The sequence below is a fragment of the Salmo salar genome, chromosome ssa23 (genome assembly GCF_905237065.1).
Source record: "Salmo salar chromosome ssa23, Ssal_v3.1, whole genome shotgun sequence".
Lineage (NCBI taxonomy): Eukaryota > Metazoa > Chordata > Actinopteri > Salmoniformes > Salmonidae > Salmo > Salmo salar.
The window spans coordinates 42,056,507-42,076,630 of NC_059464.1; the positions used below are offsets into that span (position 1 = coordinate 42,056,507).

Below are 20,124 nucleotides of genomic sequence, written 5' to 3' on the forward strand. Positions count from 1 at the left end.
TTGTTTTGTATTTACAGTAACCAGCGGTTGTCAAAAATGCTAGTTCCCAAGTGGTGCAGCGGTCTAATGCACTGCATCTCAGTGCTAGAGGTGTCACTACAGTCCCTGGTTCGCATCCAGGCTGTATCACATCCAGCTGTGATTGGGAGTCCAACAGGGTGGTGCACAATTATCCCAGCGTCATCTGGGGTTTGGCCTGGGTAGGCCGTCATTGTAAATAAGAATTTGTTCTTTACTGACTTGCCTAGCTAAATAAAGGTGAAATAAAATCAAATAAATGCAATACGTTGTGAAACGTTGACATCTTGAATACACCCAGGATGAGGTAGGGGGTGTGGTTTTGATGGTGTCATGGCTTCCCCCGTCCACGAAGCTACATCTCTATTGAGCCGAGCGTGAATTAAATGTCCTTTAATTTCGTAAAATAAACACCAACATTTGAAGGACTGTACATTCAAGACCTTAATCATGGGCACCGTCCACGCGAGGGTAAGGATAACTGCTCAAAATGCAAAGGGTGACAGCATGACCTCTGAGTGCAGTAGCCAATAGCTAGCTTAGTATAGCTAGCTGTCACGTCCAGCGAAAGGGGCCCAGTTGGACAGCTTGCCAACTATGGAAACTAGCTGAACTTCAGATACATGAACTGTCGATGTCAGTAAAGGAAATGAACATGATCACAGTTGCAACAACAGCGTTCACGGATCTTAAATAGTGATCATGACACGAGTCATTGGACGAAGGCGTCTTCAGTAGGAGGGAGTTTTGATAATATCAGATGTCAATCACCTGAAGCGCAGAACCATGTAAACACGTGCATGAGCTCGGCACATATGCGTGCGTCTTTAGTATGTATTATTTATCTTGTGTGCACGCTTCTGAACACAATACCAGCGCTTTGAAAAGTTGATGTAATTATACTTTCCTGTGGATATATTGTCTCACATTCCTACCGTCAAAAAGGACCAACCGCACGGACAACCGGTAAAGCGCATTAAAATGGGATTTTATTCAACATTCTGCCTTGTAGAGGACGTGAGAGTAAACTTTACTGTTTCAAACACTAATTTCTGTCTGATGTAGAATTCAACAGTGGTGGAAAAAGTACTCAATTGTTCTACTTGAGTAAAAGTAAAGGTACCTTAATAGAAAATGACTCAAGTAAAAGTGAAAGTCACCCAGTAAAATACTACTTGAGTAAAAGTATTTGGTTTTAAATATAGTTAAGTATCAAAAGTAAATGGAATTGCTCAAATGTACTTAAGTATCAAAAGTAAAAGTATAAACCATTTCAAATTCCTTATATTAACCTTTAAGCAAACCAGATGGCACCATCAAAAATAAAAACATTTGATGCATTGCCAGGGACACACTCCAACACACAGACAAAATGTATAAACAAAGCATTTGTGTTTAGTGAGTCCTCCAGATCAGAGGCAGTAGGGATGACCAGGGATGTTCTCTTGATAAGTGTTTGAATTGGACAATTTTCCTGTCAAAATGTAACGAGTACTTTTGGGTGTCAGGGAAAATGTATGGAGTAAAAAGTACATTATTTGCTTTAGGAATGTAGTGAAGTAAAAGTTGGCAAAAATATGAATAGTAAAGTACAGATACCCCACAAAACTACTTAAGTAGTACTTTATAGTATTTTTACTTAAGTACTTTACACCACTGGAATTCAATGCAATTCAACGTCTGGTTTCCAGGCAACTATCTAGCGTGCTCCCAACACCTATGTATCATTTTAACTCGGGAAGTGTAGCAGAAGTGTAGTTTCGTTGTATGGAGGCCCCCGTAGTTGTATATGCGTTTTATTTGAATGCGTCTTTCTCGCTGATGAAAGATAAGGGCCATATGTTTCAAAAGCCATATTGCAAGCAATGATTATTAACCTAAATGCTAAAACATGGTGTCGGGATTGTAGTTCACATGAGGCAGTTGTGGGCGACGCTAATGGCTGAGAACGGTCGGGAGAAGGCAGAATGCTGTCTAGAGAACTAATGCATGGGGGTGCATCATCAAATCAAAAAATCTGATCAGTGTACACGCATGTCGGCCTCTATATGGCAGTTTCTTCCCAGCGTCAGAGATTAGGGCCTGGTCCTGGGTAAGCAGTATGTCTTGTGCCTTCGACTCATTGATGTAGAAATCTTCATCCAAATCGAGGTTAGTGATCGCTTTTCTGATGTCTAGAAGGAAAAAAAGAAAATAAAAATAAATAGAATTGGACGGGAGCCTGCAAAACGGCCTCTATACATTTCAGCGCAATTCTCCAGTGCCGTCGTGAGCTTGCTTAGGTGCTTACAACCACATTCTGACATTTCCACTAACTTCAACTAATGACATTTTGAAGAATGACTTGTACTAGTTAATCTCAATATGGTATTTACCAACTACCTTTATCATAATAATAAAACCACTAAAGCCACCTAACTGCCATTTTAGCTATCGGGTTTTGTACAGATAACTAGCTTTACAATACAAGAAGTATCCTGGTCAGTCATTGATTCATCACAATGTCTGTTGTGTTGCAGAGTCTTGACCCTCTGCCAATGCAGGGACCTGAGTTGGGGGTTCATGCGGATGACATCGAGACACCAGATATGGAACAGGAATCAAAACAAGAGGTTCTTGAAAACAAAGATGTACGGCTCAAGTTGTTTCTTGTGTGGTTGAATGTCAAAGTCACCTTTTTATTGTTGCCTGTCAATGCTGATTATAACTCCTTGGTATATTTGTCCTATAGGTCATAGTCCAGCATGTTCACATTGATGGTCTGGGAAGAACCAAGGAGGATTGCTTAACGTATGAGATTGCTGGTGTCTTCAGAGCAAAGAACTTGATTGACGTGAGTGAATCTACAGTAGGATACAGACCACAGATTTAATGTGTGGAGACGGTATGCAGTGTTTAACACAATCACATGGAGTAGCCAGTCAAACACTTTTACAGTGTTCATTTCATCAGTTGTTGTACAATATTATATAAAACGTAGGAAAAATTGTAATTTTCAGTGCACTGGAATCCTGTAAGTCTGCTGACTTCCATGGGTTTCAAGCTTCCTTTTACGAGGCATTTTCTCAGCTTTCTGCAATACAGGTATGATTGAAGAATGAAGCAGGTGTTAAACATGGGCTTTGCTATACAGAAAGCAGCAGTTGACTAGTCCATTGTCAACACTTTGATTAAATCAATAGACCTATATCAATGTCTTTGAAATACCATATAAGTCATTAGCTTTTAAAACTATGCAATCTGTTTTCTTTAATCATATTTTGGACCAGAGTGAGGCTTTCTCCACTTAGCCTAGCTATTGTTCTTTCTCCACTTAGCCTAGCTATTGTTCTTTCTCCACTTAGCCTAGCTATTGTTCTTTCTCCACTTAGCCTAGCTATTGTTCTTTCTCCACTTAGCCTAGCTATTGTTCTTTCTCCACTTAGCCTAGCTATTGTTCTTTCTCCACTTAGCCTAGCTATTGTTCTTTCTCCACTTAGCCTAGCTATTGTTCTTTCTCCACTTAGCCTACCTATTGTTCTTTCTCCACTTAGCCTACCTATTGTTCTTGCAGTGAGGAGGATTCACCATCTTCATCTAATGTTTTCATAGTTTATCTGTTGATAATTGCCAAAAAGTCTACCAGTATGCAAATAAGCCAAATTAACAGCTCTCTTACCGATGCGATTCGGTAGGCTACTGACGAGTCACTCAGTTTCATGTCGGTGTCTGGCAAGTCCTGATGAACTTCATATCAAAATACAAGACGAGGTCTTTAGTTGTCCCGATGCGATTCCATGGACGTATAACTGGCAAGAATATATGAGATCGACTTTATTCAGTCAGTTCGACACCTTTTATAAACTAGTCAATCTTGCTGTTCGCCAATCAAAGCACAGTAAATAGCCTATGTGCCACCACTCCGTGGCTGCTTATGAAACGTGCCAGGGCCCAACGTTAACGTTTTTCCTCACTGGCCAGGACATGGTGTAGTTCTTAAATGCATTGTAGATTAACTCGTGGATAGCATTTTTATATCTTTGCGTGCAGTTTGAATGAAGTAGCTAACTAGGGTTAGCGCAATGACTGGAAGTCTATGGGTATCTGCTAACGCTAGTTAACCTTGGCTCGGCAAAGCATCCTCTAACTTTCTTCTGTCTGGACACAGAGACAAACAAATTGCATCCCTGTAATGTCTGACCAGAAAGAAAATGAAGGAATGTGCCAGAAAACAACAGACTAAGTGGATGTCGACTCGTCGTTCCCACATTATATGGGACATGCAAATTCATGCTCTCTATGGAAAGCTGTTAACATATTCATATGATTTTTTTTTATATCAATAATTGTATTTTTCCATATCAATAATTTTAATTGTTGATATCAAACAATTTTTTATTCAAAATTATTATTATTATTATTATTATTTTTTTTTAAATAAAAAATGTAATTATTGATATAGAATAGTTTTATTATGGATATAAAAAAATTATGAATATATGTTAAAACAGCTTTCCATATGCTCGCTCCATACGTGTAAAGAAATTTAAGTGCAACCTCAGCACACACACCCAGGTACCGAGAGTCAGGACAGACCAGCACACACACCCAGGTACCGAGAGTCAGGACAGACCAGCACACACACCCAGGTACCGAGAGTCAGGACAGACCAGCACACACACCCAGGTACCGAGAGTCAGGACAGACCAGCACACACACCCAGGTACCGAGAGTCAGGACAGACCAGCACACACACCCAGGTACCGAGAGTCAGGACAGACCAGCACACACACCCAGGTACCGAGAGTCAGGACAGACCAGCACACACACCCAGGTACCGAGAGTCAGGACAGACCAGCACACACACCCAGGTACCGAGAGTCAGGACAGACCAGCACACACACCCAGGTACCGAGAGTCAGGACAGACCAGCACACACACCCAGGTACCGAGAGTCAGGACAGACCAGCACACACACCCAGGTACCGAGAGTCAGGACAGACCAGCACACACACCCAGGTACCGAGAGTCAGGACAGACCAGCACACACACCCAGGTACCGAGAGTCAGGACAGACCAGCACACACACCCAGGTACCGAGAGTCAGGACAGACCAGCACACACACCCAGGTACCGAGAGTCAGGACAGACCAGCACACACACCCAGGTACCGAGAGTCAGGACAGACCAGCACACACACCCAGGTACCGAGAGTCAGGACAGACCAGCACACACACCCAGGTACCGAGAGTCAGGACAGACCAGCACACACACCCAGGTACCGAGAGTCAGGACAGACAGCAGACTATCAACCAGCAGTGTTTCTCTGTCTTTGCTCGCTTTGTGATTGACAGGCGCATGTCCTATCAATAGATCGCTAGAAGATGCATATCGCTCATTCTAGCGGGAGGGGGTTCTTCAGACCTTTTTTTTTCCTGACTAGCCAATTGAAAAGTAGCCTAGTTTATTTCAGTGAGGAAAAAGTACCTGTCTGAAAATTAGTCTGTAATCGGCTGTATAGCCAACAGCCGGAGCTAGTGGGGAAACGCTGTGTATGGAGACGCTGTGGAGACTGTAGCAAAAGTAGAACTTACTTTGTTTACATTTTATTTATTTTTTTAGGTCATGAAGAGAGCACACGAAGCCAGACAGAAGCTCCTCCGTCTTGGTATCTTCAGACAGGTGGAGGTTGTTATTGATACCTCACAAGGTACTGTGGTTAGAAGGATGATCCGTTCTTAATCCGAACAGTATCAGTACCAAAGTTTTGCATATTACATTGGGAAAATAATAAAATGAATGGGGAAAGTGGTTCAAACAACAACAAAAAAAGACAGAAATGTAATTCTAAAAACCCACTTCCTTTCAGGGGTGGATGCTCTGCCTAACGGACTAGATGTGACGTTTGAAGTGACTGAGCTGAGACGTATGACTGGTAGCTATAACACCATGGTTGGAAATAACGAAGGCAGCATGGTGAGAACGAAGTCATCTTGTCATGATTCCTATCTCCTTATCTCCTTCTAAATTGTATTGGAGGAGAAGGACCCAATGTTCCTCCATTTGGACCAGTCTTTCCCAAACTCGGTCCTCGGGTCCCCAAGGGGTGCACGTTTTTAACCTAGCACTACACAGCCGATTCAAATAATCAACTCATCGTCAAGCTTTAATTATTTTAATCAGCTGTGTAGTGCTTGTGGGAAGAACAAAAACAACCTGCACCCATTGGGGTCAAGAGGACGGAGTTTGGGAAACACTGCCTTGGACCTAATTCTCCAATGTGTTTTGAGAAGGAAGCGAGGAGAGAGAAAATTAGAAATTAAGGACAGATTAATTTATAAAGAGATATGGTGGTGATTACACACGCTCTAGGAGGTACCATCCTCCGCTGTGGTCAGGTTTCTGACTAGTTTTCCCTCTCTCTTACTGTAGGTTCTTGGTCTGAAGCTGCCCAATGTTTTCGGTCGTGCGGAAAAGCTTACATTCCAGTTCTCCTATGGCACCAAAGAGACTTCCTATGGGCTGTCATTCTTCAAGCCTCAACCTGGTCACTTTGAGCGCAAGTATGAGAACAAAAACCTGCTACTTATATTATAAGCAATGCTGTAAATACACGGATTTACGTTTAAAGGTGCTACACTGGATTTTTATTTTATACTTTTTTTGATGAGTAATTTCTGAAAATGTTCATAATATATCTGCAGTAATAGTGCAATGATGGTGTTTCACAGTATTACTTAACCCGCCAGTGTTGTGATTGGCTGTGATATTCGACTATTGATTTCTCCCGCCGGTGCGGCATTTGAAGGAAAGCTGTTTTTGGCTGTGTTATCTAGTGGAAATCGTGTCAAGTGGCTAATGTAGAAATCACTGTGCCCTTTCCTGGTTGTAAAAATTCTACGCTGTTCGCTCAATTTCCGTTTATTTGAGAAAACAACCACAGAATAGTGGAGAGAATCATTGTACCATCTAAATCGCTGTGAAATATATTATCAATAAAGCTGGTGAACCAAAACCCGAAAGTAAGAGGCTCAAGCACGAGTCTCCGCCATTGTTGCCGTGGATACGGGGGAGATTTGTTTTGAATGGAGCCAAGTGCTGTTGCAATTCAGTTAGCTTCCACATAGAGGAAAACATTCAGAGAAATGCTATGTGTAGCACCTTTTAAGTTGTTCATTCTATAGATCCCTGGGGGTGGAGCACCTTTTAAGTTGTTCATTCTATAGATCCCTGGGGGTGGAGCACCTTTAAGTTGTTCATTCTATAGATCCCTGGGGGTGGAGCACCTTTAAGTGGTTCATTCTATAGATCCCTGGGGGTGGAGCACCTTTAAGTTGTTCATTCTATAGATCCCTGGGGGTGGAGCACCTTTAAGTTGTTCATTCTATAGATCCCTGGGGGTGGAGCACCTTTAAGTTGTTCATTCTATAGATCCCTGGGGGTGGAGCACCTTTAAGTTGTTCATTCTATAGATCCCTGGGGGTGGAGCACCTTTAAGTTGTTCATTCTATAGATCCCTGGGGGTGGAGCACCTTTAAGTGGTTCATTCTATAGATCCCTGGGGGTGGAGCACCTTTAAGTGGTTCATTCTATAGATCCCTGGGCTCTTTTTGTTCTTCTTCTAATTGACTTGCTCTTGCTGTTGCAGTTTCGCCGTTAACTTTTACAAAGTCACAGGCCAGTTTCCATGGAGCTCGCTGAGAGAGACTGATCGCGGCGTCTCCACAGAATTCAGTGTAAAGAACATTTTTCCATTCATCCATCTATCATTACTGTAGAGTTCTCATTTACTGTTGTTATGCTAAGATGAGTAGAATTGGAACTTCTCAGCTATTTCTTTTTCAAATTAAATTTCATCCTACTGTAATGCTTTTGTAAGTGGTTGATCCTCTCTCTTCTTTCTCCCTCTCTGTTTTGCAAACAGTTCCCTCTTTGGAAGACGAACCACACCCTGAAGTGGGAGGGTGTGTGGCGAGAGCTGGGATGTCTGGCGCGTACTGCCTCATTCGCAGTCCGGGAGGAGAGCGGCCACTCCCTCAAGTCATCACTCTCGGTACCGAGACTTGAGTTTTGCTTCACAATCCCTCACACGACTACCCCTTTTCTTTTTTCCACCCCAGGGATTAAAACATTGTGGTAAAACATTTAGGCCCAAACTCCTGTTCTGAGATCTGTACACTTCATTTAGGCTTTTGTGTAAATCTTCCATTGATGACGTCAATGGGAAATTTGTGCAAAAACATTTTTACCCACGTGTATCTCGAGTTAGGATTCGGCCCCACTTAGACACTTGACTTTTTCCTCAACATGTTGCTCTTTTCTCCTTGGCCCTCATAGCATGCCATGGTCATCGACACCAGAAACTCCACAATCCTTCCCAGGAGGGGAGCCTTGCTGAAAATCAACCAGGTGTGTAGGTTAGGTGAACATTACCTGGCCCAGTGTTGTATTCAATGGTAATACCTTAATAAAACCATTTTCCCCAGACCATTTTTGAACCAACAACTCATTCAGCTGATGTGTTGTTGTGATTTTGTAGGAGTTGGCTGGCTACACTGGAGGAGATGCCAGTTTTCTGAAAGAGGACTTTGAGCTCCAATTTAACAAACGTCTCTTCTGGGACTCGGTGAGAAACTAAAATCGTCCTATTTATCGAGATGAAATTTGTGCGAAAAACTTTAGTTACACACATGAATCACAAGTTGGATCTCAGTCTGAGTATTGAACTGGTTCTGGACCATCTTTATAGTAAACAAGTTATAACAATCAATCAATCAATATAATTTATTTATAAAACCTTATTTACATCAGCAGATGTCACAGTGTTTATATAGAAACCCAGCCTAAAACCCCAAACAGAAAGCCATGCTGATGTAGAAGCACGGTGGCTAGGAAAAACTCCCTAGAAAAACAGGAACCTAGGAAGAAACCTAGAGAGGAACCAGGCTCTGAGGGGGGACCGGTCCTCTTCTGGCTGTGCCAGGTAGAGATTATAAGAGTACATGGCCATTAAGGCCAGATTGTTCTTTAAGATGTTTTTACGTTCATAAATGACCAGCAGGGTCAAATAATAGTGGTTGTATAAGGGGGCAACAGGTCAGCACCTCAGGAGTAAATGATGTCAGTTGGCTTTTCATAGCCGGGCATTCAGAGTTTGAGACAGCAGGAGAGGGAGAGCCTGAGTCTATGTAAATAGCTTGTTGATGGAGGGTTGACAAATGGTTTTGACCAGGTTGGGATAAATGTGTGGATAAAAGAGCACATTTGTTGAGACCTCGTTCCTCTATCTTTCAGGTCCTGTCTGCATCTCTCTGGGGCGGATGCCTCCTGCCCATTGGAGATAAGCCAACTTGCATTGCTGACAGGTAAGACAATACTTCTCTCTGTTTCAGAAAACCATCATTGAAAAGCAGGGGTGTCAAACATGGCTGATTTTTAATGTGGCCCTGCCATGTTGTCTTTATACTGTATAGTCAGGGGTTAAAGTTCGATGGATTTCCGTCATATGGATTCTGGAGAGAGCCGTGTAGATCCGTCATATGGATTCTGGAGAGAGCCGTGTAGATCCGTCATATGGATTCTGGAGAGAGCCGTGTAGATCCGTCGTATGGATTCTGGAGAGAGCCGTGTAGATCCGTCGTATGGATTCTGGAGAGAGCCGTGTAGATCCGTCGTATGGATTCTGGAGAGATCCGTGAGGATCCGTCGTATGGATTCTGGAGAGATCCGTGAGGATCCGTCGTATGGATTCTGGTGAGATCCGTGTAGATCCGTCGTATGGATTCTGGAGAGATCCGTGTAGATCCGTCGTATGGATTCTGGAGAGATCCGTGTAGATCCGTCGTATGGATTCTGGAGAGATCCGTGTAGATCCGTCGTATGGATTCTGGAGAGATCCGTGTAGATCCGTCGTATGGATTCTGGAGAGATCCGTGTAGATCCGTCGTATGGATTCTGGAGAGATCCGTGTAGATCCGTCGTATGGATTCTGGAGAGATCCGTGTAGATCCGTCGTATGGATTCTGGAGAGATCCGTGTAGATCCGTCGTATGGATTCTGGAGAGATCCGTGTAGATCCGTCGTATGGATTCTGGAGAGAGCCGTGTAGATCCGTCGTATGGATTCTGGAGAGAGCCGTGTAGATCCGTCGTATGGATTCTGGAGAGAGCCGTGTAGATCCGAAATAAAAGTCTCTGGTTTGGAGAGGACATAAAATATACATGCTTCAGTGTTAGGCTATGAAATATATTCCCAATTATTTCATGTTCTCTGTTAGGCTGTGTGCACTGAACTGACATGTATGATTGTTGCTGACACTCCGATGTTCAGATGAAGGGAATGAAATGGTCTATAAATGGGCCGTGGCGCTCAACTCAGACGGTGGTGTCTAGCCTACTGTAGCTGCTGGTAAAGTCATTCAAAGCCTCAACTTTATCACTGAGCTCAGGACTTTCCAGTGCTACTATTTCTGCCATGTAATGTTATTAAAACAAAGATCAGACAACCACCGAGTAGAATAGTTGACCTATTGCTGGGTTCTGACTTTTAGACATGAAATATACATATTCATGTCACTGAGGGAGAGAGGGGAATGTAGAACGTTTACGTTCTGTCAGAATATGTTTTTGTTGGACATCAGGGATCCCATGAGGAGGAGTGAGGAGGTCAGATGAAGTGAGGAAGAACATAATCTTAGCAACAGAGGTGTATTGGCTGTTCAGATGTGTAAGGAAGGGGCTCAGCGTAGGAGAAAGGGTTAAATACAAGTGCTTGTATGAATATGTTCCTTTTCTTATGCAGCTATATGACCCAGTGGGTGAATAAACTTGGTTTAAGCTTTACTAAGCGTCCCATGAGTGTGTTAGAGCCTAACACTGTTTCCCTGGTCGGCTTGTTGTGTGTTAGATCCTAACACTGTTTCCCTGGTCGGCTTGTTGTTGTGTTAGATCCTAACACTGTTTCCCTGGTCGGCTTGTTGTGTGTTAGATCCTAACACTGTGTCCCTGGTCGGCTTGTTGTTGTGTTAGATCCTAACACTGTTTCCCTGGTCGGCTTGTTGTTGTGTGTTCTATATGAAAGGTTTTCCTCTCGGTGCATTCAGGCTGCGATAGGGAGGGAAACATGTATTATGTCAATGCACAACAGTTATTAATGCCATCGCGGGAAAAGCCTTTTTGAAAGCAGTTTTGGCCTTTGTTAAACCAGAACGGCGTCACAGTTTGCTACCATTTTATTTCTTTACTCCTTCAGGTGGTGTCGTTTAACAGATTCAGTTCCAACTGTTTCTCCTTCAGGTGGTGTCGTTTAACAGATTCAGTTCCAACTGTTTCTCCTTCAGGTGGTGTCGTTTAACAGATTCAGTTCCAACTGTTTCTCCTTCAGGTGGTGTCGTTTAACAGATTCAGTTCCAACTGTTACTCCTTCAGGTGGTGTCGTTTAACCTGTTAGGGACAGACGTTCCGCTAGCGGAACGCCTCACCAATATCCAATGGTATAGCGTGGCGTGAATTACAAATACCTAAAAAATGCAAAAACTTCAATTTTTCAAACTTATGACTATTTTACACCATTTTAAAGACAAGACTCTCCTTTATCTAACCACATTGTCCGATTTCAAAAAGGCTTTACAACGAAAGCAAAACATTAGATTATGTCAGGAGAGTACCCAGCCAGAAATAATCACACACCCATTTTTCAAGCTAGCATATAATGTCACAAAAACCAAAACCACAGCTAAATGCAGCACTAACCTTTGATGATCTTCATCAGATGACACTCCTAGGACATTATGTTATACAATACATGCATGTTTTGTTCAATCAAGTTCATATTTATATCAGAAAACAGCTTTTTACATTAGCATGTTTTGTTCAGAACTAGCATACCCACCGAAAACTTCCGGTGAATTTACTAAATTACTCACGATAAACGTTGACAAAAAAACATAACAATTATTTTAAGAATTATAGATCCAGAACTCCTTTATGCAATCGCGGTGTCCGATTTTAAAATAGCTTTTTGGTGAAAGCACATTTTGCAATATTCTGAGTAGATAGCCCGTCCATCACGGCTAGCTAATTTGACACCCACCAAGTTTGGCACTCACCAAACTCAGATTTACTATAAGAAAAATGTGATTACCTTTGCTGTTCTTCATCAGAATGCACTCCCAGGACTTCTACTTCAACACCCAATTTTGTTTTGGTTCCAAATAATCCATATTTATATCCAAATACCGCCATTTTGTTCGTGAGTTCAAATCACTATCCGAAGGGTGACGTGCCGGTGCGTTTCGTGACCAAAAATTTCAAAATATTCCATTACCGTACTTCGAAGCATGTCAAACGCTGTTTAAAATCAATATTTATGCGATTTTTCTCGTAAAATAGCGATAATATTCCAACCGGGAGACGTTGTATCCGTTCAAACACTGAAATAAGAAAATGGAGTCGTCACATGCACGCGTGCGCCAGTGCCATTGTTCTCAGTAGTACCACTCTCCAAAACCCCTACTGTTTTTCGCCCAGAGACTGCAGAGTTATCATTCAACATTCTGGCGCCTTCTGAGAGCCAATGAAAGCCTTAGAAAATGTCACGTTACAGCAGAGATCCTGTATTTTCGATAAAGAGGCTACAGAAGGCCAAGAAATGGTCAGACCGGGCACTTCCCATATAGAATCTTCTCAGGTTTTGGCCTGCCATATGAGTTCTGTTATACTCACAGACACCATTCAAACAGTTTTAGAAACGTTAGGGTGTTCTATCCAAATCTACTAATTATATGCATATTCTAGTTTCTGGGCAGGAGTAATAACCAGATTAAATCGGGTACGTTTTTTATCCGGCCGTGAAAATATTGCCCCCTATCCATAACAGGTTAACAGATTCAGTTCCAACTGTTTCTCCTTCAGGTGGTGTCGTTTTAACAGATTCAGTTCCAACTGGAGTTTCAAGCATGCTGACAACAAATCTCAAAGGAGAAAATTGTCTTAAAAGGACAAGGACTTACTTTGCAATTGAAAATAAATAAATAATAGTGAATAGTAAGTCATTATTTATACAGTACTAGTCAAAAGTTTGGACACACCTACTCATTCACCTTGAAATGTATTCCAGGTGACTACCTCATGAAGCTGGTTGAGAGAATGCTAAAAGTGTGCAAAGCTGTCAAAGGCAAAGGGTGGCTACTTTGAAGAATCTCAAATATAAAATATATTTTGATTTTGTTTAACACTTTTTTGGTTACTACATGATTCCATATGTGTTATTTAATAGTTTTGATGTCTTCACTATTATTCTACATGTAGAAAATAGTAAAAAATAAAGACCCTGGAATGAGTAGGTGTGTCCAAACTTTTGACTGGCACTGTATATTTATAATAAAAATTAAAACAACATTCAGAATGTTGTGTCCAGTAGGGTAAATGCAGATGGACAAACCTCATGCTTCAGCCTATGTACATGTTATAGCCACTATGCAGCATCAGTTGGCTAGAGGTGATAATGCATATTACTAATAGAACATCTGACAATATACCATGGACAGGATATCCGGTTCAAATAATTTAAACATTTTTACCAATATGTTTTTGGGGCTCATTTCTGGAGGTGGAAATTATGTTTTAGATGGTGTTTGAATATATATATATATAGATTTATTTTATTTATTTATATTGAACATCCTCAAGTCACCAGAACTGAGCTTCTCAGTCCTTCTATATAAAAAAGGATCGCAAGTCGGACCACAGACCCCTTAAATAAGGGGACTGGAATTGGCCAAACTCAGTTTTAATACATGTACAAAATGATCCTCTTTCCCTAGAAGCATGATTGTGATGTAGCTGGAATTCTGTTTTTGTGGTTTGTTTCTATGGTTTCTACCGAAATGTCTCTTCAGGTTCTATCTCGGTGGTCCTACTAGCGTCAGAGGATTCAGTATGTACAGCATCGGCCCACAGAGTGAAGGTGAGATGTTATCCTCTGTCCGTTTGAATGAAGTCCCATTTTTAAATGTAAAAAAAAGATATATATATATATTTATTTAAGATGGGTAACTTTCTCACATCACGTGTGGTTTTATTGTCTGAATGACCAGGTGACTACCTGGGAGGTGAGGTGTATTGGGCTGGAGCCGTCCACCTGTATACTCCACTGCCCTTCCGTCCAGGCAAAGGGGGATTCGGAGACCTCTTCAGGACCCACTTCTTCCTCAATGCTGGGAACCTGTGTAACCTCAACTATGGTGTGTGTTTTAAAGATGTAATTGAACCCCACGATCTATGATGTGGAAGTGTCAGATGTTCTGAGATGATAGCTGTAATACCATCTTAACAAGCTGAGTCTATGTTCAAATTCATCAGTATGAGAAATCCGCAGGACTCAATCACAAGTATGTAATGTATGTATGTATGTATGTGAAATGACCTGGTAATATGTAGAGAGCCAATTGGATTTCAACAAAATGTTTCCGGGAATGCTAATCTTATTAGTTTTTAACAACAAAAACGATGTCAGAAGAATCTGACATGGTGGGTGTGGAAATCCGCTTTCTTGTGCTTTTTGAGGTGGAATGACCCCTCAGGCTGTGGTGTGTATGTGTGTTGCTCCAGGTGACGGGCCTCGAGCACACCTGAGTAAGCTGGCAGAGTGTATCCGCTGGTCCTATGGAGCGGGCATCGTGCTGCGACTTGGAAACATCGCCCGGCTGGAGCTCAACTACTGCATTCCCATGGGCGTCCAGAGTGGAGACAGGTAGCCTATTATCTGCCCTTCCTGTTTTCAAACCATGACATGATAGTGGAGACAGGTAGCCTATTATCTGCCCTTCCTGTTATCAAACCATGACATGATAGTGGAGACAGATTTTTTTACATTTTAGTCATTTAGCAGACGCTCTTATCCAGCGCGACTTACAGTAGTGAATGCATACATTTTTTTTTTTCTTTTCGTACTGGTCCCCCGTGGGAATCGAACCCACAACCCTGGCGTTGCAAACACCATGCTCTACCAACTGAGCCACACGGGACCATCAGATAGCGTATTATCTGCCCTTCCTGTTATCAAACCATGACATGATAGTCCATAGCTTAGAAACAATACTATATAGTTCATATACAGTGTATTCAGACCCCTTCACTTTTTCCACGTTGTTACATTACAGCCTTATTCAAAAATGTAATAAATAAATAAATGTTTTCCATCAATTTACACACAATACGAAGCGAAAACAGGTTTTTAGAAATGTTTGCAAATGTATAAAAAGCAGATGCCTTATTTACATAAATATTCAGACCTTTTGCTACGAGACATGAAATTGAGTTCAGGTGCATCCTGTTTCCATTGATCATCCTTGATGTTTCTACAACTTGATTGGAGTCCACCTGTGGTAAATTTAAATTGATTGGACATGATTTGGAAAGGCACACACCTGTCTATATAAAAGGTCCCACAGTTGACAGTGCATGTCAGAGCAAAAACCAAGCTATGAGGTCGAAGGAATTGTCCGTAGAGCCCCGAGAAAGGATTGTGTCGAGGCACAGATCTGGGGAAGGGTACCAAAACATTTCTGCAGCATTGAAGGTCCCCAAGAACGCAGTGGCCTTGGTCAGGGAGGTGACCAAGAACCCGATGGTCACTCTGACAGAGTTCCTCTGTGGAGATGGGAGAACCTTCCAGAAGGACAACCATCTCTGCAGCACTCTACCAATCAGACCTTTATGGTAGAGTGGCCAGACGGATGCCCCTCAGTAAAAGGCGCATGACAGGAGTTTGACAAAAAGGCACCTAAGTGACTCTCAGATCATGAGAAACAAGATTCTCTGGTCTGATGAAACCAAGATTGAACTCTTTGGCCTGAATGCCAAGCATCAGGTCTGGAGGAGACCTGGTACCATCCCTAAGGTGAAGCATGGTGGTGGCAGCATCATGCTGTGGGGATGTTTTTCAGGGACTGGGAGACTAGTCAGGATCGAGGGAAAGATGAATAGAGCAAAGTACAGAGAGATCCTTGAAAACCTGCTCCAGAGCGCTCAGGACCTCAGACTGGGGTAAGGTTCACCTTTCAACAGAACATATACGCTAAGCACACAGCCAAGACATTGCAGGAGTGGCTTCGGGACAAGTCTCAATGTCCTTGAGTGGCCCAAACAGAGCCCGGACTTGAACCTGATCGAACATCTCTGGAGAGACCTGAAAATAGCTGTGCAGCGACGCACCCCACCCAACCTGACAGAACTTGAGAGGATCTACAGAGAAGAATGGGAGAAACTCCACAAATACAGGTGTGCCAAGTTGTAGCGTCATACCCAAGAAGACTCGAGGCTGTAATCTCTGCCAAGGGTGCTTCAACAAAGTACTGAATAAAGAGTCTGAATACTTAGTGGAAAGAAAAAGTATGAACCATTTGGAAATACCTGTATTTCTGCATAAATTGGTCATAACATTTGATCTGCTCATCTAGGTCACAACAATAGACAGTCTGCTTAAACTGACTGGGCCACTCCAGAAGACATTTTTTCTTCTGTTGAAGAAGCCATTCTGTTGTTGATTTACTTCTGTGTTTTGGGTCATTGTCCTGTTGCGTCACCCAACTTCTGTTGAGCTTCAATTCGCGAACAGATAGCCTAACATTCTCCTGCAAAATGTCTTGATAAACTGGGGAAGTAATTTTTCCGTCGATGATGGCAAGTTGTCCAGGCCATGAGGCAGCAAAACAGCCCCAAACCATGATGCTCCCTCCACAATACTTTACAGTTGGGATGAGGTTTAGATGTTGGTGTGCTGTGCCATTTTTTTTCTCCACACATAGTGTTGTGTGTTCCTTCCAAACAATTCAACTTTAGTTTAATCTGTCCACAGAATATTTTGCCAGTAGCGCTGTGGAACATCCAGGTGCTCTTTAGTAAACTTCAGACGTGCAGCAATGTTTTTTTTTGGACAGCAGTGGCTTCTTCCGTGGTGTCCTCCCATGAACACCATTCTTGTTTAGTGTTTTACGTGTCGTAGACTCGTCAACAGAGATGTTAGCATGTTCCAGAGATTTCTGTAAGTCTTTAGCTGACTCTCGTGGATTCTTCTTAACCTCATTGAGCATTCTGCACTGTGCTCTTGCAGTAATCTTTGCAGGATGGCCACTCCTAGGGAGAGTGCTGAACTTAATCCATTTATAGACAATTTGTGTTACCATGGACTGATGAACATCAGCTTCTGCAAGTCAACAATTCTTAATCTTAGGTCTTCTGAGATCTGATGTAAATGTGATATCTTTTTTTTAAATATAAATTAGCAAAGGTTTCTGAAAATCTGTTTGCTTTTTCATTATGGGGTATTGTGTGTAGATAGACGAGGGGGAAAATATTTAAAGGGGTCTGAATACTTTCCGAATGCACTGGAGTTGAGCAGAACACTTATGTCTGATTCACTGTAAAGGGCCAACCCAAACCGTACTGGCTTGGTTCATTTATTTTCCAGTGTCATTTCCATAATGGTTTCGGCAAATGTGGTGGTTGTGTAACCAGGCTAGCCCAGTACAGCTAGATGTTTGGCTCAATATTGTGATAAGGGTATTGGGTTACTGTTAAGAAATGGCACTTTGTTCTTTGTTTGTTTAGGATATGCGACGGGGTCCAGTTTGGTGCTGGAATCCGATTTCTGTGATGTCGTCCTGTTGTCATGCTGCATTGAATTGTGGAACACAGGAGTTTGTTTCGTTGGTTTTAGTAAATGGAAGGTGATCTATAGGGGTCACTTTCAGCACAGCGAAGGTTGCTGGGAATGAAATGTCTACTGCAACCAAACTATTGTAAGTAAAATGGACAAGGCATCAATGGGGATTTTCCTCCAGTACTAATGAACGATGAGAGCCCCCAGTGCTCAAGATGTTAAAACAAGAGGCCTTCACGGGTCCAAAAAGTTGGACCTGTTCCGAAATGGACCTGTGGCTTTCCCATCCGGACCCAATATGCATACATTTATTTGTTAAATATAGAGACCCGTTCCGAATGGACACGAGGACAACTAGACACATTCCTCGTAGACCTGGTCGGAACCAGACCCGATCCGAGTGAGGGAATTCACAGAAAAGTCCATTTAAGCTACCGGAGCTGATAAATCGCGCGAGAGGTAGAGCTCTAGCAGGATGTGTGAGCGAGTGACACGGGGAGCAGGGAAGAGGGAGGGAGAGACGAGAAACGGCAACCGACCAAGCCGACTCTCGCTATAGTAGAGTAATAGCAGCCTACCTAGCTATGTTTTTCTCATCCTACACAGTTACAAACAACTTCATTCGGAATATTAAGTATCAGCCTACCTGTTGGCTCTTGGTCTTTGTAGCCTATCCCTCTCCTTTAACTTCTGTCATTTTAAATTAAAAATTCCATTGATATTTCCTAACTTTTGCCACACATGGAGGCTCTATGACTGTAGCCCAGTGTTTTCCAAACTCGGTCCCGGGGACCCTAAGCGGTGCACATTTAGGTTTTTTTGCCCTAGCACTATACAGCTGATTCAAATAATCAAAGTTTAATGATGAGTTGATTATTTGAATCATCTGTGTAGTGCCAGGGCAAAAAATACATAATAAAACTGCACCGCTTAGGGTCCCCGGGACCGAGTTTGGAAAACACTGGTCTAGCCTATTGCTGCTTTGATGACTTATGATTGGCCAACAACAAGCTAGACATGCCACTCCTGTGAAAAGAGGAGCAGCTTAAATGATATGATTTATCTCCCTCTCTGTACTGCAGCAGTCACGTGCAGATCTGTACGGGTACTTCCGGACAAGTCTATTTGGTATTTTATTAGGATCCCCATTAGCTGTTGCAAAAGCAGCAGTTACTCTTCCTGGAGTCCACACAAAACACAAAACATGACATCATACAGAACATTAATAGACAAAAACAGACCAAGGACAGACCTACATACATTTTTAAAAAGGCACACGCAGCCTATATATCAATACATACACATAAACTATCTAGGTCAAATAGGGGAGAGGCGTTGTGCTGTGAGGTGATGCTTTATCTGTTTTTTGAAACCAGGTTTGCGGGTTTATTTGGTCGATTTTAAAATTGCACATACAATCATATCAGATCCGACACAGACCTGTGACATTATTTAGAATTCTGGATCTGAACCCTCTCGGGTATTCGGTTACAGGTGGATCCGTGAAGACCTCTAGTGGAAACCTAAGAAAGGCAGACATCAGCCATGAGTGCCCTTATCATGAGTCAAATATGTCAATGTGGTCTGTATTATTATGCTGATTTAATAAATGTTATCCTCTACAGTTATTCAAGTTACACTTATTCAAGTTACACTGAGTCTCTATAGCATTCACTTGCCTTCCAGTTGATTTTTGGTTTGTGTATTGAAACAACATGGATTAAACAATTTTCAGTGGTGTAAAGTAAATAAGTAAAGATACCTTGAAGTACTACTTAAGTAGTTTTTGTATCTGTACTTTACTATTTAGATTTGACAACTTTTAGTTTTACTCTACTACAGTCCTAAAGAAAATATGTACTCTTTACTCCCATACACTTTCCCTGACACTCAGAAGTACTCGTAACATTCCCGAATGCTTAGCAGGACAGGAAAATGGTCAAATTAAAGCACTTATCAAGAGAATGCGGGTCATCACTAGTGCCTCTGAGTTGGTGGACTCGCTAAACACTAATGCTTCATTTGTAAATTATGTTTGAGTGCCCCTGGCTATCTATACATTGTTTTATATAAAAATAAATAATCTAGTTTGCTTCTGTATAAGAAATTTGAAATTATTTGTAGTTTTCTCTCGATAGAACCAAATACTGTACTTTTAGCCTTTTACTCAATTAGTATTTTATTGGGTGACTTTTCACTTTTACTTGAGTCGTCTTAATAATAAATCAAATTTAAAGTGTAACAATTGGGTACTTTTTGCCCACCACTGAATATTTTTGCATAAAGTTGATGACAGACAAGCTTTTGGATGCGCTCGAGTTGGTCCGAAAGCCGTGCCATTAAAAATGTATCATACAGTGAAATGAAAGGTCCATTGTCCCTACTTTATATATAGGATATGCGTTTGCCATCACTGTCATCAAATTGCTAACTTCACTCGGACAGTGGAAACTACAGTATTGTAGG

General features: G+C 41.9%; 1 protein-coding gene across 2 annotated transcripts; it reads left to right on the forward strand.

Moving 5' to 3' along the window:
• The first annotated feature begins 297 nt into the window (after positions 1–297).
• Positions 298–19,286, forward strand: LOC106584661 (sorting and assembly machinery component 50 homolog A). 2 transcript variants are annotated; one of them, XM_014170160.2, is made up of 15 exons: positions 298–489; positions 2,538–2,648; positions 2,750–2,851; positions 5,620–5,707; positions 5,867–5,973; positions 6,430–6,560; positions 7,646–7,733; positions 7,922–8,050; positions 8,335–8,406; positions 8,537–8,623; positions 9,292–9,362; positions 13,895–13,962; positions 14,093–14,239; positions 14,607–14,748; positions 17,607–19,286. In XM_014170160.2, the coding sequence occupies exons 1-15, from the start codon at positions 469–471 to the stop codon at positions 17,650–17,652; spliced, it is 1,410 nt and encodes a 469-aa protein (XP_014025635.1). In that variant the 5' UTR covers positions 298–468; the 3' UTR covers positions 17,653–19,286. The 2 variants fall into 2 exon arrangements, with proteins under 2 accessions (XP_014025635.1, XP_014025636.1); XM_014170161.2 differs by lacking the exon at positions 298–489 and adding an exon at positions 705–984.
• The last annotated feature ends 838 nt before the right edge of the window (positions 19,287–20,124 follow it).